This window comes from Pygocentrus nattereri, chromosome 3 (assembly GCF_015220715.1).
Source record: "Pygocentrus nattereri isolate fPygNat1 chromosome 3, fPygNat1.pri, whole genome shotgun sequence".
Taxonomy (NCBI): domain Eukaryota; kingdom Metazoa; phylum Chordata; class Actinopteri; order Characiformes; family Serrasalmidae; genus Pygocentrus; species Pygocentrus nattereri.
The window spans coordinates 31,152,964-31,178,440 of record NC_051213.1 but is presented as its reverse complement, the minus strand read 5'-3'; the positions used below and the strand labels follow the sequence as shown (position 1 = coordinate 31,178,440).

General features: G+C 40.3%; 1 protein-coding gene across 15 annotated transcripts in view; it reads left to right on the top strand.

Annotated features, from left to right (window-relative positions):
- ptprma (protein tyrosine phosphatase receptor type Ma) overlaps window positions 1-25,477 on the top strand; it is a 267,072-nt gene that overhangs the window by 53,769 nt on the left and 187,826 nt on the right. For all 15 annotated transcript variants that reach the window (XM_037537053.1, XM_037537051.1, XM_037537052.1 and 12 more), the window contains exon 2: window positions 3,535-3,657. In XM_037537053.1, the coding sequence (XP_037392950.1) occupies window positions 3,535-3,657 (123 nt within the window). The remainder of the gene's footprint in view (window positions 1-3,534; window positions 3,658-25,477) is intronic.

Genomic DNA, 25,477 nt, shown 5'->3' with positions numbered 1-25,477 from the left:
ACTTTCTTTGCCTATTAAATAACATAAATAACCAGAATGTGCTTGCAGTGCAACTTTGAATACTTATGTTTGCAAAAAGCTGAAGTGCCCTTTGTCTTGCTCATTTGCATCACCAACAGAGGTCTGCTCTGGGGGTCTGGTTTTTCAATCCCACTCCCGCACTCTCCCACAAGATTTCATCCCACCCGCAGTTCTCCAGGACTTTAATTTGGAGAACTACTGCTGTAGAAGACTTCTTAAAGGGATTTGACCCACTAAGAAGTCCCAAAAAAGGGATTGGAACCAGAAACCGTGTTGTTGTGAATCCCAAAGAATGGAGGGAACCCTAAGGACATGCTCAGGAAACAAAAACACTTTTTATGTTTGACTGGCGGCCAGGATCCAAAACACCTTTATAGAGAACCTTAGGAGAAGCCTTTTAAGATCAAGGTTAATCCCACAACCAAATATGAGCTACCAAAGATGGGAAGTGATATTTGTTGAAGAAAGTAGTTGATTTTGTAAAAGGTTCAGTCTCTCTTTTACATTGGGGGAAAAAGCACTCGATGCTGTCAACATAAAAAAAAATAGATATCAGAGACTTGCTGTGCCTCTGTTGTGGCAGACTTGTAGGTGATGACAGCTCCCTCCCCAAACAAGTGCTTGAATTACATGTATCTTGCGGTGATTACATTCAAACTTTGACAAGGTGTCAAAGCCTGTGGGACCTCGAAATATATTTATCTGTATCGTTTTCAAGGAATCATTACATTACGCTGAGGAAAGATGGTAAACAAAACACTGTATACAAGCCGCTCCTGGGTATGTTCATAGCGAAGCTGGAAAAAGGATTTATTTTTGCATTTCATGAAGATATGAATATATAGAAGATATCTGTGCCTTCCAGGGAACAACGTTGATGGTGCTGCTTGAGATCCACTGTCCAATTCGCAGAATGTCACGCTGAGTTTGAAACAATATTTGAGCAGTTCTCTCAGGCGTCAAAGTAAGCTGTGTCTTATTACAGCTCGCTGTTGTGCCCCTCACAACATGTTTATGAGATGAAAATGCAATTGAAGCGAAAGCAGAGTGTAACTGGTTTGAATTCTTCTTCAATTTTTAATATAAAACAGCCGTGTAAAGCATACATTCAGACCAAATCACATACCAAAGAGAGCAATTATATTCATACTGCCCTGATAGAACTCAAAAGCCATTATAGTAAATCGGGCTATTATTAAGCATCAAAGACGAGCTTGAGAGGACTGAACGGTTCCTGCTTGTATTTTTCTGTTCATTTATGAGTAAGAGAGTCTGTGTAAAACCAGCATATTGGCTTTTATACACACCTAGAAGCTTTTCTTAAAACAGTAATTCAGAGAAAAATAAAGTTTGCACAATTTAGCCCCTAAAACAAATGCAGTCGAGCAGCCAAGACATGTTTGATGTCAAAATATAGCTAATATATATATTAGTAATTTTTCTGTAAAGCTGCTTTGTGACAAATCCTGTTGATAAAACTACTTCACTGCTCAAAAAAATAAAGGGAACACTCAAATAACACATCCTAGATCTGAATGAATGAAATATTCTCATTGAATACTTTGTTCTGTACAAAGTTGAATGTGCTGACAACAAAATTACACAAAAATCATCAATGGAAATCAAATTTATTAACCAATGGAGGCCTGGATTTGGAGTCACACACAAAATTAAAGTGGTAAAACTCACTACAGGCTGATCCAACTTTGATGTAATGTCCTTAAAACAAGTCAAAATGAGGCTCAGTATTGTGTGTGGCCTCCACGTGCCTGTATGACCTCCCTACAATGCCTGGGCATGCTCCTGATGAGGTGGCGGATGGTCTCCTGAGGGATCTCCTCCCAGACCTGGACTAAAGCATCTGCCAAATCCTGGACAGTCTGTGGTGCAACGTGGCCTTGGTGGATGGAGCGAGACATGATGTCCCAGATGTGCTCAATCGGATTCAGGTCTGGGGAACGGGCGGGCCAGTCCATAGCTTCAGTGCCTTCATCTTGCAGGAACTGCTGACACACTCCAGCCACATGAGGTCTAGCATTGTCCTGCATTAGGAGGAACCCAGGGCCAACCGCACCAGCATGTGGTCTCACAAGGGGTCTGAGGATCTCATCTCAGGACCTAATGGCAGTCAGGCTACATCTGGCGAGCACATGGAGGGCTGTGCGGCCCTCCAAAGAAATGCCACCCCACACCATTACTGACCCACTGCCAAACCGGTCATGCTGAAGGATGTTGCAGGCAGCAGATCGCTCTCCACGGCGTCTCCAGACTCTGTCACGTCTGTCAAATGTGCTCAGTGTGAACCTGCTTTCATCTGTGAAGAGCACAGGGCGCCAGTGGCAAATTTGCCAATCCTAGTGTTCTCTGGCAAATGCCAAGCGTCCTGGACGGTGTTGGGCTGTGAGCACAACCCCCATCTGTGGCCGTCGGGCCCTCATACCATCCTCATGGAGTCGGTTTCTGACCGTTTGTGCAGACACATGCACATTTGTGGCCTGCTGGAGGTCATTTTGCAGGGCTCTGGCAGTGCTCCTCCTGTTCCTCCTTGCACAAAGGCGGAAGTAGCGGTCCTGCTGCTGGGTTGTTGCCCTCCTATGGCCTCCTCCACGTCTCCTGGTGTACTGGCCTGTCTCCTGGTAGCACCTCCAGCCTCTGGACACTACGCTGACAGACGCAGCAAACCTTCTTGCCACAGCTCGCATTGATGTGCCATCCTGGATGAGCTGCACTATCTGAGCCACTTGTGTGGGTTGTAGAGTCCGTCTCATGCTACCACGAGTGTGAAAGCACCACCAACATTCAAAAGTGACCAAAACATCAGCCAGAAAGCAGAAAGGTACTGAGAAGTGGTCTGTGGTCCCCACCTGCAGAACCACTCCTTTATTGAGGGTGTCTTGCTAATTGCCAATAATTTCCACCTGTTGTCTATTCCATCTGCACAACAGCTGTGAAATTGATTGTCAGTGTTGCTTCCTAAGTGGACAGTTTGATTTCACAGAAGTTTGATTTACTTGGAGTCATATTGTGTTGTTTAAGTCTTCCCTTTATTTTTTTCAGCAGTGTATATAAGTAAACTTTGACTTCACATGATCAGCCTCTTAGCTCTGGTGCAAAATTAAAGATGCAATCTTTGGACACCACATGTGTCTTGACTGACCAAATAAAAGGGAAATTGTGTCAATTTTGTGGAGCTGTTGCTTTAAAGCAGGTAGAAGTGTCAGTGTAGCTCATTTTCTGTGTGCAACATCATGGTGACTGACGGCGAGATGAAGTTAGGGCAGTAAGCAGTGATTATACTCCACCATGGGAACCTGCAGAGAGGGAATTAGATTAATTGCTGCTTATGCAGCATTAATACTCCACAGTGACAGGGCCCCTGTGTTTGAGCGCTAGTGGACCACTTTCTGTTGACAGAGATTGATGATGACTCTCCTGTTAGAACTGTGTGCACTCATTCTATGCAGTGTTGCTTTCAGCCCATCAACACTTTGTCTTCATCTCTTTTTTCCACAGGTGACTGTAACTTCGAGCGGCCCTACACAGAGTGTGGCTACAGCCAGGGCAAAGATGATGACTTTGATTGGGAACAGGTCAACACCAAGCAGAGGCCATCCACAGACCCCTGGATACCTGCAGGTCTGTCAACTGTTACCACAGCAGTTAACACAACAGCAAATAGCAGAGTTCTTTTAGACACTAATTTAAGCTTCTGGCAAGGTTGTGTGATATTTATCATATGGTAATTGTTATTGTAATTTAGGTTGTTGAAATACCCATATTGTAGACGGCTGCATTATTCAGATGGGCCCACTAACCAATCAGAATGATTAATCACAGTTTCAGATGAAGGTGTTTTGATAAATTGAGGTATTCCTGTAACCTAAAAGTAGATTATTTTGGTCAAAATAATTTTATCTTTAGTGGTATTACAGTCACATATCACATTATTAGTTGAAGTTTTCTGGCGTGTTTGTCTAATTTTTGAATAAGTACAGGACAGCCAATCAGAACAGACATCATTTACATAGTCATATGCAAAAGCTTGAATACCTGTGGTCCAATTACATGCTTTGTTGATTTTCTAAGTGAAAATAAGTTAATGCATCCTCCACAGGGAACAAACCTAAATATGGCATTTTTCTGCAAATTTTAGTGCATAATTTCTTCGTTTATTTGAGTTTCGCATACTGGGGAGAAAACTAAATATAAGATGTTCTGTAACATTTGCAGAGGCTACATTTTATATGATATGTTAAATTCAGCAAATAAACTAAACAAAACATGCAGACTATTGCATACAGCTGTATAGCAGTCTTATGGGCACAGTAACAAAAAAACGCCTGTTTAATTCTAAGGGAAAACTACACCAACATTATAGGTGAAGCTTGGGGAAAATATAAGAAAAATGTAGGAAATCAACCTTTAAATGACAAAGCCGTCATGCTAAAAAGTTCAGTACGTATGACTGCTAACTGCAGATATTAAATTTCTTGTTTGGTGTATCCTCTCAATACATGCCTGAGATTTCATGATGGGGGAGGGATGGAAGGGTCTGTTTGACTGATGCTTTGTTTCCTAACTAGCATGCGTGCTCAGCCCAGTGCATCCCCATCATTACTTCTGGTTTGTTAAGTGTGTAATTCATTAGCTCTGTGGGTGAATGGAGTCTCGGTTGTTGTGGCAGTCATGATAAATGTTGTTGTGATTGTGACTGTCCTGACCCTTCCTAACAGTCTGCTCTTGCTCCTTGGCATAGATAGCCAGCAAAGATAGCCCAGTCAATATTTAATGGATTCCATAAACATACCATGCAAATTTGTTTTGAGACTGTTAATGATTTAAGCCTCTTTTCAATCTGTGAATCAGTGAAAGCAAAAGTTAATCATTTTGTATTGTGTCCAAGGGTACTTTCACTTTAGGGCATAGTTAAATCAATCAAGAGTAAAATATTAATTTCCATTCCTCACAGGATGCTCAGTAGTGCTTTAAATTCCAGCAATAATTAGCTTTATTCTTTTAATATGCCTAAGAGGTAAAAGAGTTTCAGAAGCACTACTGAAACTCCTTAAAAAGACTCCTTTCTCAAGAAGTATGCCCTTTGGTCCGTTCCTGAATGCACTGCAGTCACATGATTGATCAAAGATTCGCTTTATCGTACCCTAATAAATTCGAGCATTAGTTCCAGCATCATTGCTCTCATGCTGTCCTTTAAGTCTGATGCTCAAACATGTGCAAGCACCACCTCAATTGACTCGCAGGCCAGCAGAGCAGTAGCAGCAGCAGAATTAATTGCAAGGACTCGGCTAATTTCATCTCGTCTCCATCAGCACGTACCAATGACCCTCGGAGAAATTACCTGACAACAGAGATGAGACGGGAGAGAAGCTGCGAAAAAGGGGAAGTGTTTACCTTCCCGCCATAATTGATTTATGTTTCCCTGGAAAGAGGCAGCAGGAGGTTAAAGCTCAGCTTGGCGGAGAGGCAGTGACCTACACATCGGATGCTGCATGCATTTAATTCTCCTAACCAAAAAGAGAATCTCCATCAGAATGTGATATTGTTTTCTCAATGCGTGAAAGGGGGTCTTTCTTGATTGCCTGAATTGGGGACAATTAGTCATGCTGACTTCTCCCCCGTCACTGCTTTTCCTCTCACTCAATAGCTCCAGCACGATTTGTACTGGAGGAACCTCGGGTTCAGCAAAAGAATGGAAGGCCTTTCTTCATTTCAGAGCTTCATTGACCATGACAATCCTCACAGTCTGCTCTCGCCATGGCAACATAATGAAAGTGGTTTTTGGTGGTAATCAATACCTGAAGCTCATATAAGCGTGACAAATCAGTCTGAAATAGTTCATCCCCCCAATATATATGACAGGTCTTATCTATTTAATTCTATTGCACTGCTGCCGAGGTCAGGGCTCTTCTATGATATATTGGTCTTTTTCATTTGCTGTGTGTCAGCCAGGGCTACAAGAACTGGCTCCAGTGAAAGTTCCACTACCCCTGTTGTGCTGTGGTTTGTGCACTTCCAGGAAGCGAAGAGAAGCAGGAGGTGTGGTCCTCCCTTCACAGTACCCCCTCTAAGAAAAAGCATTCTTTTTTCTTATTTCTCATTAGTTTCTTGAGGATAGCATGCCCCCCAGCCATATTATAAATCAAATGATCCTGCTTGGAAATGTGGGGCACCGACCACGAGGGAGAACCAGGCCAAGATGGCCAGTGCTCAGAAAAATGCCCCCTTTTTTTTAACGCCCTCTAACCTTCTCCTATTAAAAGGGTGGCGATCTCAAACTATGTGCTCTGGCAAGGCACCGTGGAGAGTTGTCTTTTCTTCTGACCCTCTCTGACCCCAAGCTTAAGAGATATTGCAGCCGTTGAACTAGAGCTTAGACCCCATCTCGTTTTGATGAGGTCACTTCTCCTGGCCTCTCTCTGAAATGCCTGCTGTGGGCGTGTTGTCAGGATCAGGTTACCACAGCAGTCTGACACACGAGAACATTCTCACACTGCTAGTTGTAATCTCTGGTGTGAGATTTTCCAGTTTAAGCTATTTAGTTTAGGCTAGATCATCCACTTCTGATGATGTATCTTGAAGGTGTGAAGAACTTTTTAGAAACTACAAGTGCTTTAGAGGTGGATACTTCAGAGTGGGTTGTTTGATTTGTTTTTGGTGTTGTTTCCACAAGCTGGCCAACACAGAAGGAAGCTAGCTAGCTGACATTACTGATAGGAATTTGAATATCACATCTGTATTAATTACCTACATCGGTGGCTATGGTGGCAGTCCGGAATTCTTTACTGTTGTTGGGGTGGGGTTCCCAACAGGACACTCAGGTTGTGTGAAATGCATAGGGCATATTGTAGTGAAATGACATTAATGAATGGACACCAAAAGGACACAAAATTGTGAATTTTGTCAAACCAATGAAGCTGAGGGATACAGTGCTGCACTACAGAATAGTACATAACATGACAAAACCCTCTTAAAAGGCCCGGGACCCATCAGCAGACCCAAACTTTTAGTACACACATCTGTAACATAAGAATAGCTCAGCCAGTTTGAATTGTAGTCTACATAATTATGGAATAATAAGCCTTCATATGTAATAAGCCTGGATTTTTAAAGGGTTGCTAGTTTTGGGTTAGAATGCCCCATTAAAACTCTGAGGCAGAAAGAAAATTATGTCTGAACATTCATTTCATTAAAGCGCTTCTGTAGTAAAACAGACAATGTACTTTAAATGTGCCTTTGAAAGTTCAACATGTGAGTTTGGTATTCACCTGTGTTAAGGTTCTTTGTATGTAGCTTTTATTATTTATATTCCTAAGATATCATCGGCTATCAGATGTTTGGCTCCTTAAAATTAGTGGCAAAATTGGTGTCTGTAATAATTTTTTCTTATTGATCTTATTGTCCTTGTTTTTACCCAGCCTGGAGTCAGTCTGATACTGCCCACCTTGCTTGCGTAAGGTGTTAGAGCTAATAGTTCCATAAATCCTCAAGACCAGTTTTTCTGTCTATTTAAGAAGAAACTGGCTCACAGCTATGTGTATCAAGCTTGTAATGTCATAAGGGGCACAAGGCAGCATATAGGTCTAAGAGTCTTTATTGTCCAGGGACATCTAACATGATTTAGGGCCATTACTGCTTTTATACTGACCATTAATCTCCAGTAAAAAACTGAAGACAAAAGTTTGTTCGGATGCCAGATTTGGGCATCATATCCAAGCAGACTTTACAGCAGATATTATTAATGAGTGAGTTCCAGTTCAGCTCTTAACTCCAGGGATGGGCCAGATCTGATGATATACAGCAGTATATGCAGCAGCACTGATGCAGGATGTATGCGTGTGCATCAGATTCATTAAAACACAAGCCAAAACCAAAACTATTGAGGAAAACAGGAACCAAAAGGATACAACCACAGCATGAGAAAGACAGAACTAGCACAAAGCCAGATAAAAGAGTGCTGAAACAGTAGGGTTACTTAAATACACAGCCTTACTAGACATGGCCGAGGAACACTAATGACTAGAGAGACCCAGCACAGGGAAACTGACAGGAAGGAAATAGCTTACTGCTGCAATTTTCCCCACAAACACGTACATGCCAAGACAACATGTTTACGTTGAACAGGGAACAGAAGCAGAGCTGGTGATAATTAATGTGTATTTCAACTGTTGTTGATTTTTAAAGAGTTACTAAAGGAATACTCATTCACTGAACTGTACAGACTATTTCCATTCAGTTGTGCTTAATATGACCAGGGACGTGAACTAGCAAGGTAAAAGAGGTCAATTCCAGGTTAAATTTTAAGGAAAAAAGGTTAGGTTAGGTCAAGTTAAAAGCTTTTTGAACAGCCATGTGTACCCAAACTTTCGGTGGGCAATATAACTCTGTATAGCTCCATGGGAGTCACATGTGTGCGCTCTGAGAAAGAAACCTTTGAATGTGTCTAATGTGCTGTTCCGCCTTTATATAACATAATTAGCATTTTGAAAGCATAGCGCTCAGATAGCATGCAACTTACACTAATATCAGCCCTGCTCTCACAACCCAGGTATTACACAATGCTTCCTTCTATTTGCTACTTATTTTGTTACCAATCTTTAGTAACAGTTCTGCTGTTAAAGCTCACATATTTATAGGCTGAACATCTATGGTCATGAACGCATAGAAACTCCCAAAACACCTAAAAGTTCTAGAGTGCAAGGGAAGTCCATTCAGGTTTTTTTTTTTTTTTTTTTGGGGGGGGGGGGGGGGGGGAGGGGTGTCTTCAGTGCATATGTGGGTCATGTGGTGAATCTGAAACTATGACTGCTTTAAACCTCGCTGAACTAAATTAAATCCTCCTAGTGACATTTGATAGGCCAACCATGCACACAGGATGTACCCTGTCTCACTATACTCTGTGTTTCATAGCAACACGTTTGCTATCTAAAAGTGCCAGCCATCACAGCAGCTGCCCATTCCAGACTACGACAGGCCAAGAAAGAACTGAGCTTTCCACATGGGTTCTCACTAGTGCCTGACTGATATATTGGTTGGTTGATAATATCCAGTATTGATGTCCCAATGATTTATTAGAACTGACAAAAAAACAACACCTGTAAAGCAAAGATAATTGTTGGCTTGTTTTGTATTGTAACAAACAGGCACCTCTTATATGTAAAAAGTTCTTTCTGCACTCTCAAAAAAAGGTACTGAACTGTCACTTGAGTGGTACCTCTCTTATTACTGGGGTGGGGCCTTTGAATATGTCTTTAGTACCTTTAGTAAGGGAACATAATTGAACCATATTCTATGGCAGTTCTATTTTTAAATTGCATTAATTTTATGCACCCTGTCTTAACTGCAGGCATTTTATTTTATATTTCTGTTTTAAAACTTTACTTAAGGTACATAGTAGGACATTTATACCATTGCTGTACCATTTGCATTATACTTAGATGAACTAAAATGTACCTGCATAGTGTGTTTTTTCTGGCAGTATGTGGATTTAGTGGGGTTATTAATGGGTTCTAGTTCATAAAGCCTGTTCCAAGAATAAAATTTTAGCAGCAAAAATATTAAGGGAATTGATATGAAAAGCAAAATAAGAGCTAATTACCAGAAACCAAGAAAAGAAAACTATTAAGGATTTTGAGAAGCTCCTCCCCCTCTTCTACAGTAATAATGCTATATACTTTATAACTTTTTTTATTTGAAGAAATGTGTCAAACTGATAATCATATCATAATTTTAATAAAATTATATTAACCAGTATAATAGTTTATCAGAATTTTTAGCTCCATAAAATCTATATTGGTACCGTTGACAAAGTGCTCACATCGGTTAGGCCCTAGTTCTCCTCACCAGCATTCTCACTGCTGGGTTTGATTTTTTAAGGCTAATTCCTCATTCTGGCAGCATCACTCTCGCTGCAAGGGAGCATTCTTAGTAAACCAGCAAACGAAAAAAAAACCCAATGATTTGTATTTAATACCTCTTCCCTGACAGCAGACAGAAAAAGCCCTTTCAGCAGAGGCATCTGCTCATTGGGTAAAGAATCAGTATCAGCGCTGTGGGTGGACGGTTAAGCAACATAAACCACAAATAAAGGTGCTAAATAAACGCAGTGTTCACTATTCTTTCTTGGAGGTTTCTGGGTTATTATTTTTGGTTTAGTCCTGATTTTGGTTGCATCCTCAGTGCCATAATTCACTTATGTGCAGAAGCACCGTGTTAAACGATGGCATTTAAATGTGCTGTTGTGATAAAAGTGTTTGCTAATGATGTATTCAGTTTATATCAATTTAAGCCTTGTATTAATGATTTAGAACTATTAGTGTACAATGCTATTTTCTCCTGTGCAAACCTGAGCACATTATAACGTGACCTGCTTGTGTCAGAAAATTGCCTACAAAAGACATGCTTTTCCCCAGCTTTATGAATGTTGACATAAATGCCTATACGCTGTAAAGCGAACTATAAAAAAAAACTCACTTGTGCCAGAATATCAGCTAATCTGTTCTGCAAGCCTGTGTGGGAATGGGGATGAAAATGGCTGAAAATGCTTGATGCTTCTGCTTGGAGCGTTTCGCCTGGACCGTAAACGCTTATAATTCAAGCTATGGGGAAAACGCGGCAGCACGACCAATCAGATCTCTGATACCTGGCCAGGAGACACGGTCCTTATGCAAGAAGTGACGTTAAAAGGCTGAGTGTGGTGTGAAACAGAAGCCCAGCTGGGAGCCTGTGCTTATTAATATTTCAAATATACCATGTTATCAGGGCAAGCACAGCTGCTCGTGAGTAAATACAGTCAAAGTTGCAATTCGTCAGTCCAGCACAGTGGCCCCTTTATGATAACGACGGCACAAAGCTGTGTCTCTGTCACGTCGACCTTTTGCAAGCACCGTCCAGAGCTGGCCAAGTGCAAGCCAGCACCAAAACAGCTATGTGTCTCCCAGACAGTGGCTGTGAAAGATGTGTGTCAGATATAAAAATATTCACTCAGATTTATATATAGATGGCTACCATTTCCCGTTGCCCATTTGTGTGCCGTGTCATTCATTACTGACACTGACTACAGAATGATGCACAATTTCAAAGGTCTCTCGGCACATGACTGTTCAAATACGTTTTATTGTTCAAAAATAACCAAGGGAAAAACATGGTTTTCATGTCAGATGAGTAATGTAACTGATTTTTGGATGAGCCACTGAGCTAACACTACAGCTAACTGCTACAACATTGTACACTTCTACAGGTGTTTTTAGTCTTTAGCAGACATTTTGCTCACATGTTAGTTTGTCAGAGATACATATTGTAAATGGACCTAACATGAGACGAGCCTATTTAGCGATCAAAGCTTCTCAGTCAGGTAGTAGAAAAATGCAACATGACATATTTGCTCGCAAATACGAATTAAAATATAAAATTGGCATTTTAATAAATTAAAACTACTTGGAAACTACTTAAAACTACAAAGGCCATAATATCTCACACATGGCATGAAGGGAGTAGTACCATCTTTAAGATAAATATACAATTGTTACTCCTTTGTAACCCTATGTAATATTATTAGCCTAGTTTTTTCAACCTTTGTATCAGCTAAAATTAGTGAGTTTGTGAATAGTTATTTAGCTGATACCACACACACACACACACGCACGCACTCACGCACACACAAACTGCTTATCCTTCTGGGTTGTGGGGAAGTGCTGGAGCCTATCCCAGCTGTCATTTGGCAGAAGGCAGGACACACTCTGGACAGGTCGCCAGTCCATTGCAGGGCAGACTAGCATCAATAGTGTTGAGCTTTTTCCAGTTGAATATAGAAATAAACCTGAGCTTGATGTTTATCAGTAGTCTCACTACAATGCATTGTATGTAAAGTAGCTGCATTTTGTACGGAATCTGCTACACAATGCTGTGTGACACTGCATGACGTGGCCTTAAGGGTTAAAGTGCTCAACTCTTCAGTTATCAGCGACATGTAGGTCTGGCATGGCAGAGACTTTTCTGCTGTGACCTCTGTCCAGCTGTTCCAAGGGAGATCATCAGACAAGCCCTAATATTTATCACAAGTTCTCTTTCTCGACCCCTTTCTCTCTATTCTTCCATCTCTCCATCTGTCCCCCTGGAAACCCCTCTGTCCACCTCCTGACTCACCCCATTTGGGCTGAGTGGGGTGGCTAATTGCTCGTACAATGTTTGCTGAGGCAGTAACTCGGCCTTTGGCAAGGTTTTGGTGCAGACTATGCAGAAGAGAGAAGGGGGGGGGGGGGTTGCCGGGGATGTGGGGGGTTGGAAAGTCCCAGAACATTCCTCCCTAGGGGAGATGACACGATACCCCACTCAGGGGCCAGAAGGAGTAATTGGGAGCGGCGAGTGAATAAAGATGACTTTATTACATTACGGCAGGTCACGGCTCAGTGCGTGTACAGCATTCACAGAAGCTGCTTCTCACCACACACACAAACAAATACCTCTGTGAAAAAACACACTGCTGTTTATTGCTCCCCGTGATTAAAAACCTTGCTTTCAGGAGCAAAATAACTGACATCTGCCATGCTAATTCCACCATTTATACTTTTATTACATTAGCTTGGATTTAGGAGGAGAGAGTTGTTCTTTCTGACCTGCTGTACAGCAGCCTGTCTTGAATACAGAGGAGCACATCACTCTGGGTCCATTATCCATCCAGACATATCACATAGAATATCACAACTAAGTTGGAGTGCTGATGTTGGACCAGCTAGTCGTTCTGCTGTGCTAAAATTTTTGCTAATCCTTTTGAATACATTCTGCTTATAGAATAAGACTGAGGTGCTTTTATGCACACTCTACTATCTGATGAAAATCTTCGTTTAAATGCACACTACTCATAATCCAATCCAAAATTATGTACCAGTTAGTGTAGACGTTACCATGCCGATGAGCATCACGTGAGTCCAGTCCAGTGTTAGGTTAAGGGAGATTTTCGTTATTGTTCTGTAGAGATTGTCTAGTCAGTTGCTATAAAAGAACACATTTATTATTGGAGCACGGACAGGTCATTTACTCTTAACAGAAGAAATAATGCAGGGACTGAATATATATAACAACAAACAGTGCGACTACAATCAAGCACAGAGACAAATACACTGTAGTAGTATTAATAGTATCACTCATCATGAAAATATACAAAAATAAGTAAACAAAACATGTTATTGCTCTTAAGAGAATGTTAATAATTTGGTAAGATTATGGATACAGAGCCCTCCACACCGAGATGTATCACACAGAGTACCACACAGAAGATACGCTAATATTGGACCAGCTGACCTCGCTGCATAACAATGTTCATTAGTATAAGAAAAGCAAAAACAACCCAAAATCAGTACTTGTTGGGTGAAGAAAATTCATGCAACCTTTGGTCTGTACACAGTGCTTTCATCAGTTCTGGAAGTGCAAACTGTTTATCCAGAGCAGCAAGCATTTTGTGTTTCACATAATTAGACAGCTAACATAAATTGTAGAAGCTGTGCACTCCGTAAGTGATTCAGCTTGAACTGCTGTCCTGGTGTCTATTGAAGAGCTATTAATGCAAACTGAATAGCTAACTGAAATGAAACACTGAAATAAGCCTACAAAAGATTCTACGAAAGCCTTACTGAAGCCTTACATGTCATACTGCTTCAATATGTATGAGCTGCTGGTTAGTCTGGTACTTGATTGTTATGCAGACTGGAGAGGGTGCCCTCAGTTAAACCTGTGCTCTTTTCTGCTGTTCTAAGGCCATTTGTCCTCTTTCTATTGTGGACGTGAACTGTGAAAAGTGAGAAGAAAGCTGGTCCGCTGTGAATATGCAAAGGCCTCTACCTGCTGCCTGATTGCATGTGTAATTCACCAAGTTTGTAGAAATGGGTGCACTTGCCCCATATAACAGCTGGATCCAGGGTTTTACACCTGGGGTTGCACAAACACCACTGGGGTCCAGCAAACCAGAGCGTGAAATCAGAAAATAACAAACGTACCTTATTACTGAAACCTGTGTCAACCCTGTTATAGAAACACATTTATTACAGACTCACTGTTGCAAGCTGAAATAGTTGAATGAATTTGGTCTATAACCTATATATATTTAACCAAGGGGGAAGTTTGTTGACTTTCATGTAGAGTTTGTTAAAACCTGACCTTGTGTATGGGACTAATTACATGGAACATCCAGGCTATAAGAGAATTTGATCAAATGAGCATAGCTAATCGTGTTTTTGCTCCATGCTATCGTCTTATTGGAATTATATTAAGCCATCTATCCCGGGGATAGTGGACCAGAACACAGCATCATTCGCGCCTGTGCACAACATTAAAAACCTATTTGCGAGTCTGCTTCGCCGGATCCTGGGAACTTGGGGTTAATTTCCCATGTCAAGGCCCGTTATCAGGGAGGCTGCACGGTGGGGAGGGTACAGACCCTGCATCATCTCAGTCGCTTTGAAAACTGCCTGTCTGTCCATCAGGGGGGGAACGGATTAATTCGCACTGATGCCACAGGCCCAGCCTTTTGATTACAGAGCCACCTATCAGCAAGCACATGGCAGTAATTAAAACCCATCCCACTAATTCCACGCAAACAAACAGTGATAATGCGATGAGCGCCCTGTAGGGACCCTGGCACCCTGGCCCAGTCTGCCTGTCTACGCCGCGTGAGCTTTTAACCATAAGGCCATTTTCCCTCCTCACACTTGGAACTAACTGAGCATGTCCCTCTCGCATCACTTTGAAAATGTTGTCTGAAAGTCACCCTGCTTGCTCAAGCAGCTCTCTGTCAGAAGGACAAGCTCTGAGACCGGAGCAGGGAGGGTTAGCGGCCTAGCGGCACAGCTATTAGTGTAGGAAGAGAGCGGCAGCAGCCGTGCTGTACAACAAATGCCACCATCAGCAGCTGGGGCAAGATTGGCCCCGACACAAACCTTTCCCCGTCAGCAGCCAGCATGTAATTTGGGTTCAGGGAGGGTGGGTCTGTGTTTTGATTTGATCTGGGACTTGAGAAGAGAACAGGGGGGTGAGGGGTACAGATGTAGGGAGTGGGGTGGGGTTATGATGGTGAAAAAGAAGGGAAAAGCCCACTCAAGCATTTCAGCTCAGATCATCATGTGATTTGGTGGACTTCTTGTTTCAACTTTCACTTTTCTCTGTTTTGGGAATGTGCAGATCTAACTGAGTTTAAATGCAAATATGAAGTTTGGAGTTGCATATTTATATATTTATATAGTACATTTTTTCTCCCCAGTTTAGTTGTGATCAGTTGTCATGTTAGTTAGATCTTCCCCATCACTCAGTGCTACCAGGCTGGGAGGCTGAAGGCTAACACCTGCTTCCTCTGCAAAGTAGTGACCACATCTAATACGATGACATTGCACAGCTAAACACACTGGGAGGAGAATGCTAACTGACTCACATCAGTCCACATCGGCCAGCCTACCCCAAGAGAATAGGGCCAAATATGCTCTCTCTGACTCCTGGCCAACTAAGTGAACCATTATGTCAATTCATCTTACTTTACTGCTATTATTATATACAAGTTGGGTGCCAGTGATTTCTTTTTTTAGGGTTCAGTTGAAGCCTTGCCATTCCTCATGCTTCCTGTAGTGTATTGTTATGATTAGGATAGTGACAACTGCGCATATGATATGAAAATTGAAGGCTTAGAGTAAAACCTTTTAACGCTAACTTAAGTGTTAAGAATGTTTTTGCCTTCTTCCTTAATGTTACTATTTTTAAGATACATGTTTTTCTTTGGACAGTGGAAAAATACTGAAATTCATGTCTGAAAAAAAGCAGTGAAAATGTAAATTGTTTGATCTTGAGAATAAACGAAATAACCTATAATTATCAGAGCTTTTCATAAGGATGAAAAGATGTCTCCATGGCGCTTATGAAACAAAGAGAGCAATCAGAGATGGCACCCACCATCCTGGAATGCATTCTCTCTCTCTCTCTCTCTCTCTCTCTCTCTCTCTCTCTTTCTTTCTATCTCTGTTTCCTTCTGTCTCTCTCTCCCAAGTCAGAATATAAAACGGTCATTCATACCCCAGAGCAGAAGGGACAGGAGACATTTCATGAATGACAAGCAACGTCCTCTCGCCATTTTCTCCTCTCTTCGAGACGGCTATCTGAATGTGTAAGAGACTTAACCAAAATATTAAACGCAGACACCTTTAGGCTCAGAGGCTCATGGAAAGTAATCTGTTTGATTTTTGTTTCATTTAGACACATTGCACAGATGTATAATTTTATTCTTCTGCTATCGTCGAGGTTATTATGTGAGTGCCAGTTCTGCCAAATAACATGAAGTAGCACAGTTATCACCAATGTTCACAGAATGTTTTAAGGACTGATTCCAATTGATACTAATGCTGCAGTCCTGTGTGTCAGGCCTGTGCTTGGTTTAATGTGGTCAGGCCTTGTGAGGCACATTAAATTTGTCTCATTTTCTGGTTCACGCGTCCAGTTCAAGCACCCCCAGATGGGCGAGCGGAGCCTGCCAGCAGTAGCCTGTTCAATTTTACCAGCTTTTGGCCTCCAGATGAATTATGATCCAAAGTAATGCTCTGAAGAATGACAATGAGCATCATGTTTTTTGCCACTGCATTAATGTTAATTTATTCTTTTCAGTGTATAGCTCCTGTCCTGACAGCTGCACATGATCCTCCTGTGCTCATATTAGGGCTGGGCAATATGGCAATATATTTTATACAATACAAAACAATATACTTTTTTAACATATCTTGTATATTATCAGTATTTGTAGAACACTGACTGCATGTTTCATTATAAAGAAAGCAAAATTTGTCCCGTTTAACTGGATTTAGCTCAGCACTGTGTGACAAATATTGAATAAAAATCAGTATATTAACAGTTTTGGATAGTATTTTTTTTAATGTCACACTGCTGGTTCCTTTTTCTCTGTTCCAAATGATCAGATGTCTGAAAAGACAAATCTAGTGACATATCGTGTATCATAAAAAATCTTGAATTATCACAATATTTTTGCCACCTCTAGTTTAGATGCATCATGCTGGTATCTGTGCTGGAGTGTGGCAGTAGCATTAACATGTGCTGGTGTGATTCAGAGGTGTGTTTAGTGCTGATTTGTTGCAGGGTCACGTCCACTCTGAATCGCCATGGCCTAGAGTCACCTGTCAGAAGCACACAGTCACACAGTTGGAAACCAGAGCACGTACTTCAGGTTATAATGTTTTACCAAGGCAAAAAACAACATAAATCACTCCAGTATTAAACCAGGGCCCTCCAGGCACTGTGTGTGCTTGTGTGTGTACATGTGTACGTCTCTTATGTTTTTTTTGTTGTTGTTGTTAAATGAGTGTCAGTTATACATGTAGACAAGACATACACTGCAGTCTGTAAATACAGTTTTGGTGTTGTTGGCTCAGCACATTAACTTTGAAATGAAAATTGGACTATGTGGTTAAAATTCTCAGCTAGTAATAGAAATATATCCCTACTCCCTCATTAGTATTCTACTATACTCGCTGCTATCGGAATAAAACCTTATATCTCCAAAATCATAACTTTACAGGAGAAGGAAAAAGCCTGCTTTACTTTAAATGTAAATCAATGGAACCAGTTATTTTTCCGGGTCATTTCTTTTTAGTCCATTCAACGTGAAATTTCCAAACAGTGGAAAGGACGTCAGGTGTTTTCAAATGATGTGAAAAACTCAAAACCGTCAAAAAAGGAGATACAAAGATTTCTTCTTCCAACAGCAATATATGAGTGAACTACTTTAAAAATACTAAATAGCAGTAAAAACTAGGATTGTGTGATGATATTAGAATCATATCAGTATCAGCAGATATTTGCTTAAACAATATCAGCATCAGAGAGATGCTTAATCTTATGTTATTTTATTAATTGTACTCCAAAAATGCAGAACATTTAGGCGATGCTGGGCTACTGCATTAACATTTTGGCAGTTTATGCTGTTTTACACCACATTTGTACGCCTACAGAAGTAAATGTATTCTATATAATACTAATCCATCTAGAAAAAACACATGAATAAATAAATTCAGACAATTTCTCATCATAAACCTGCAACAGCCTGTATTCATCATGCTAACTTTGACTGCGTGAATGATGCTGAGGTGTGTAGTCATGGACTTGGGCGTAATGAGTATAACTTGATTAGATTATGCATTTAAGTCTTAATCCTACAGTTATTTTTCAGTGTTTTTGCACTGTGGTGAGCAGCAGTAAACACATTAGGGTATTTGTTTTTAACTGTACAGAGTGGCTGAGGTTCATTTCCAAACGGTCCATGGCCACTGTTAACATTAGCTAACATTCCTCTGTCAATTCCTTAGTAACAAGAGCTCAAAATATATTGGTGTACAGTACTGTGCGAAAGTCTTAAGCACCCAAGACACATTTTCAAAATCTATTTGTGTAGCTTGTGTTTATCTGGTGAGAAAAGTGTTAATATTTGAATAAACAAAATTAATAGAATATTAATTAATAATGATTATATATATATATATATATATATATAGTGATTTTCTGGATGTTAGTGAGTTTGTTTAACCATTTTCAAACCTCTCCTCGAGGAAGCCCAGTATTACAGTATTATATGTAGTTAAAAAGCAGCTCCTGGTTTGATCAGTGCTTCAGTAAATTGTGCTCATGATGTAAATGATGATATTAACAAGTCTCTGAGGCGGCTGTGAAGGTATCAAGAAAAAATATGGACCCAAGAAATTCTGGTTACTTTTTATTGTTTTTATATTTATTTGAATTATGAATATGACTTAATTCTAATGTATATTGTGATAAACTCAATGCTGACATTAATTGTTAAAAAATTGCTTACATGCCTAAAACTTTCACACAGTGCTGTATGTTCTGCTTGATAGTAATCTACAGTCTATACTAGAAATTACGTTGGGTGAATGCCAATTTACAGTTTGGACACTGAGAGAAAAGTGGCTGATGTACATTATAATGCCTTTAAATCCAAATACAGGCCCATTTTGGTCATAACCATGGTACTTTAATATAGCATGAATAATAGAAAAATCACAGTTCCCCATTTCAGAGGACCATAAGTGATTGGACAGTTAGCTCCTCAGTCGTTTCTTGGGCAGCTAAATCATTATTCCCTGCACAATAAAGCCAACGATACTTCTAGAGTTGATTCCAGAAGTGGTATTTACATCTGTAGTCCGTTGCTGTTTTGTCTTAGCTTAAACATCAAATGAGCATCAATGTTACTGAAGCTGATGAGAGAGAAATCTGAATATATCTGAATAAATGCACCAATCTAAGCAAAAGTCAGTTGTGCTTCACCTTTCAGCAGGACATAACCTGAAACATACTATTAAACAAAATACGGAGGTTTTCAGAGCATAAAAGTGGAATGTACTTGACTGACCAATTCAGTTGCCCAACCTGAACATTTCACTTTTTGAAGATGAGACTAAAGGCAAAAAGCCCCCAGAAACCAGATACCTAGCACATGGTCATGCCTTTAGGTCATAATCTTCAGGCATTGATAAAAGGTTCTAAAGGTATTACAATATGGCCATTTCATTAAAAAATTTGTCCAATTGTGGTTCACTCAATATTGATGAAAATATGACTATATGATCAAATTAAATCTGAAATAAATTGTGCACTTTTATCTCATACTCTGATTCCAGTGTGCTGGAGCATATAGCTAAAGAACAAAAGCTTTCTTATTGTTCAGTTACAACTGCGCAGTATGATGTTGGGTTATATTCAATGTCATTGTCACATCATTAATATTCCAAGGTCTATATTTCATAATTACACTACAGGCGAACAAATGAATACCTGGATTGATCTGAGCTCATATGCCTTGTTTCTTTTGGTCTCTTTGATTTGGTAGACTGCATATGTGAAGGGGAATAACCTGAGGCAATTATTTCTAATCACTTTGAAGAGTGGGATTGTTTTAATGGTAATGAGTGGAGCCAGTGAAAGGAAGGCTTTCATCAGAAGGCAGTAACGAGGTGCTGTTCCAGACGGGCCAGCCATTGCAGCTGGCCTTCATACCACCGTACAATCCTGTTAACGTGCCCTAGCACAATTACCAGTGATAATTCCACATTTAGCGCTTAATAAGACAATGATGGATCGAAGACGTGGAGTTGAAAGCAAGTCCTTGGAGGAAAAGAACTGAGACAGGCTCGCGCATCAAACAGGACAGGACTGCTACTTCGCAGCAGTTCGAGAAATGGTCTCATTATCGTCAGGCTAGAGTCGGCCGAATCAAAGAATAGCTGGCAGATGAAAGTGAAGGAGCGTCTTTCTTCCACTAGCTTTCTTTTTGTCCTACCTGGATTCACAGGTTGCAGAGAAGTGTGTGTATGTGTGTGTGTGTGTGTGTTTGTGTGCAAGTGAGCATAAGCTCATATAGGAGATCGGAGCAAAACGATCAAGCATCCAGCTCTGAGTGATCCACTTAGTCTTGGAGAGGTGAAAAGAGGAGAGGAGAGAGCCTCAGGACTGAAAGGACATGAGAAATCAAATCAGAATTTAAATGGAGTCACTGCAAAAGCGCTGAGAGTTAGTTGGAGAGGAGAGCCGTTGAAGGTGAAAGCTGATGCTTGGAGGACTCTAGCCCCTGTGGGTTCTAGCCCCTGTGCCTCATGCAGCCAGAGGTGAGCCCCGGGGGGAGACTGGGACGCTTTTAGAGGATTAAGACTAAATGGAAGTGTTTGCCTATTGATTTTTAAAACAGGAGCAAGCTGAAAGACAGGGTCTACTTGATATGGAGCCAAAACCTGATATTATGGAGGCAAAAAGTAGCAGTGACAGGATTCAACAGTGACCAGCCTGGGCTCTGAGTTGCTACAATCAGGACAGAAAATGGCAATGGTGAAAAGAATAATTACAAAAATATAATACAGTTCTGCTTCTAAAATCTGAACGCCTCAATTGCTTTTAAAGCTATTCATTCATTTATTCATTCGTTCATCATGTAAACTACTTTATCCTCCTGGGTTGTGAGGGGTTACTGGAGCATGTCCCAACACTCATTGGCCAGGAGACAGGAAACACTCATGTTGCCAGTCCATCACAGGACATTTAAAGCCGTTGCAAAGTGTTATCTATAAGACTGCAAACATCAACTGAATTATATTTTAATTTGGCAGGTTGTTAAAAAAATATGGTGTTCTTTGTGGAATAATCTTCTACTGTTATGCTGCTCACCGTAGACTGTTGCTAAGAAACTATATGGCTAGGCAGAATAATTGTTTATTGTGATTTTTATTAATAATGACAGTGGATCATTTATTAAACATTAGTATTTTACATTTTGCCTTTAAACGAGGTCCATGCCAAAGAGAAGTGGCATGTTTTATCATGGCCTTGGTCTCTTTTCACATTAAGGTTCATGTCAGTGAGCTTGGGAGAAAACCTTTACATCCATCCAACAAAAGGCCTTCAAAAAGGCCTTAACTTTTTAAGGGTGGCACAAAATCATAGCTATTTCTGCTCTTCTCACATGGTATTTCAGTGCTGTCGTTGCATTTTTTTTAATATGTATAGAAGATAACCAAAGATTTTTGTGTACTTTGCATCAGTAAAGAAAGACATATTGTATACAGTGCATTTTATATACATACATAAATCTTGGCAGCACATAGATAGTTCAGATTCAACATTTAAAAGATTTAAATGAGTTAAAGGGACCATCACACAATTCTTAAAACAAATTGCTGGTGAGGCAACAGAGTGATTCTGAGTCATGTATTATCACAATGATAATATGTTTATGTTTCGTCTGAAACATAAAGCATGTCTTGGTATTGCTCTGTGTTCTACATTATTCTGCATTATCACCTATAACAAAGTGTTATGATAGGTTGTACCATAATGCCTCTTCAGAACAGTACCAGATAAACAAGGGGTTCTCATGATCTATCTGAGAGTACTATGTGCTCTGTGGCTGAAAAAACAAACACTTTTTTTTTAAATGACCCCAAAATGTAATTTAACTGTACACTAGCAGCAGTAACTTTTGTCCATTTTATATTTTTGAAAGTGTTATCCCAGTTAAATCTGTTGCTTTAGGTATACATCATCTTCAAATTGACACTGAGGTGTTATGAACTGGAGGCCTCTCCTGCGGCGCATTTAGAATAATTTGTCTTTGGCTCATTAAACTGCTCTTAATCTTTCTCTAATGAATCAGATTTCCTGCCTTACCACATTATAATATAGTGTATTTGTCACCATTTTAGAAGTTCCAGAAAGATAACCGTCATAACCCAGGGCCTCTACTGGATTATTACTTTAATAAAGTATTTTTTATAGATTTGACACCATGCTGCAGAGTGACATGAATAAAGCTGCTCTACAGAAGAATCTTGCCTACTCTTGCTCTGAGATATAGAGAGAAGTGGAGAAGAGCTCTTTTGCTATCCTCTTTCCTTTTGCAGCATCATGAAATAACGATATTCCTGAATAGGACAGGTTTGGCCAGCCGCTGCTTTGCCTTTAGGCATACTAGGACTAGACATGGCCAAGGCCTCTTTTCTCCCTGAGCTTTTCTGCTAACCTCTCAGCAGCAGTTGGGCTGTTTACATTGTAAATAGGGGCAGACCACTGGGGAGACCACTGAAGACATGCTACAATTTGTACCTTAGGGGCAGTAGGGGGATAAAAACACTTTTCAGTTGCGCATTCTTTTTGTTTTGTTTTATTTTTTTTTTCTTCCTTTTTTTACGTACAAGCACTACTGTACCTACAGTGTCTAGAGTGAGCCTCTGGCCTCAAAGGAAGCAGATGGTACTTCCCTGAATCTTGGCAACAGAAGTTCACACAATCCACGGAAGCCATTAGACAAAGAGGCTGGGGAGGGTGGTAGGCCACCTGGGCAAGAAGAAACGCGTCATAGAAGAAAAGAGAAGAAAAGAAAAAAAATAACTCTTAAAATTGCGGAGTATTGACTCATACACAAATTGTCTGTGATGAGCTATTCATGCACAAAAGACTAAATGCTCCCATTTCTCCATGTGTATGTAGAAGGCACAGAGACATGCCAATTATCTTGTTCTTTGCACCGAGGACACCCTTTCCACCAATTTGAGGTATTACGCAGGGAATCACGTCATGCTGATGATCATCCGATGTTTTTACATGAAGCTCTTGCATGAGCTTACCTGCACAACACAGTGTGTACCTTTTGAGTAGGGATAAAAAGTGGAGGGATGTAAAAAGTCATGTATTCAGCTTTATAATGATTTTCAACATAGTACGCACCTACTTTTTGGCAACACATTACTTTTTGGGCACCATCCAGTTTTAAAAATCACAAAATTTCCTCATTATGATGCAAACCAAGTCATTCAGAGTAATCTGATGTGTAGTGCTCTGTTCTAGAGAAACCTACACAGCAATGCCCACAGGAACCAGATCTCTTAAAGTTTCAATGCCTCTAATATCTGATTTCTGAGGCATTGTTCTATGATAGTTTTAAGACAAGCTTTTATTCTAAAGCATATTTTAATCCATGCATGGTGGAAAGGTACATGCAGTGCTAGCAAGGAAAATAGTAACCAAAGAAAATTTCTCAGTGTTACCACTATTTTACTTTTATTTGCATTACATATAAAAACAAGATATCTCATAGTAGATATGAGAAAGTTTACTGAAGGTTCTGAATACCAAATGAAACAGCTGTATTTGTGTGGTGAACGTTACTACCACCGTTATAAAGAAATTGGAGTTGGTAGGTTTTTTTTCTGCTACCTCACTGAAAGAGAATACACTCAAATGCAGTCTTTTCCTAAAGATCTGTAATCAAATTATTGTGAGAGTAGAGATTTTTATATCATCAGTAAACAGTGCAGTTGAAAAAGTCTAACATTTCTCTCTCATTTGAGCACCCTCAGCTCAGCTTGTAATCTGATAGCCAGACATTAATGCTTAAAATAGATTTGGTGATCACATAGACATGCAGCACTGATGGTGTGTGCGCCGTTCATCCTCATTTGAAAGTGCTCGCCTGTCTTCAGGCACACTAAGCGTTTTGACAAAGTGCTGAAGGAGCAGGTTGTGCATAGACGGGCAGGAAGAAGTGGATCTAGATAAAGAGGGTAACCTAGAAGCATAAGAACATCTGCCTAACTTTCCTCATTAACATTTGAAGAGAACATTTTTAAAAATCTGAAGGAACGAAGCTGTTGAGCTCTTTGTCCTTGCTGCACATTTGAGAGCATTCTCTGACCTCCACAAGAATCTTATCAGTGAGCTAGATAAAGTGTTACTGGCAGCTTTAATATTTGTGTGTGTGTGTGTGTGTCTGTGTTGGTTCATTTCTGTGTGTGTGAAGACCAGAAAGAGGGAGAATGTAATGGAAAAATGGGAAGAAAGAAAGAAAGCAAGAGACATTGAGTGAAGTTCAGTGAGAGGACCATGCCTGAAACTCCTTCTCCTTTCAGTCTTACTCCCTATGAATTCCCATCTCAACTTGCCATTTTCTGAGACGTTTTTGCATCCCCACCACCTCCCCAGCTACCTGTTCCTCTGTCCTATATGTCAGCCTTACCACCATCCAGACGTCTGGCCTTCTAGCTCCAAGCAGAAGCCACCCAGAACTCTGGCCCTTGTTCTCAGAGTTCTCTCCCCTCTTTCAGTCAGTTTCCCCTCATACTACCATATGTTGAAGGCATGGTCTGAGCTTGCTGTCCCACTTTGGAATAGTATAACTGGTTATTTTGATCGTAATGAAGTATGCACTTACATTTTGGCTATAAGAGCAGTTTGTTGTATTGTTTAATTGTCTGTATTCCACAGCTGTGTAAATAGTTCCTCCACACTGTCAGAAAACATGTGCAGTGCAGGTACACTTATGTTTCTCAAGGTATAAACAATGTAATTGTATCCCCACAAGCATAGCAATGGTCTTAAGGTCCAGTTGCGTAGATTTAATTAAGGTTTAAATATGCACTGCGTTCACTTTCCCAGGTGTGCCTTTTCATATCCTCATGTTTTAAAATAAGAAAATGGATCACGACAGGGTATCTGGAGTCATTGCAACTTGCATTGGAATATGGTACAATTATATTACCTATCAAAATGTGTTAAAGATGTAATATTGAGGCTACCAGCCCTCAGTGACATGAGGGGTGCCAACCCACTGACAATCCAGTACCTTCTTTTGTGTATTCACTGTATTTCTTAATAACAATTCTTAATCATATAAAAATACTTTGATTGAATCATGGTGAATTTCTTGATTTCATGACGCACTAAATAATTTCCTGTAGAATGGTACCTGATTCAAATGTGCTCTCCTCAGCTGCAACAAAGCTGAGCGACGGAGACAAACGAACAGCAGACTAGACAGCTGGTTTAGTCGATTTCTGTACAATATGAACGACTGTAAATCCTTATGAATTTAGTTTAAAACACTGAAATAACTTGATCA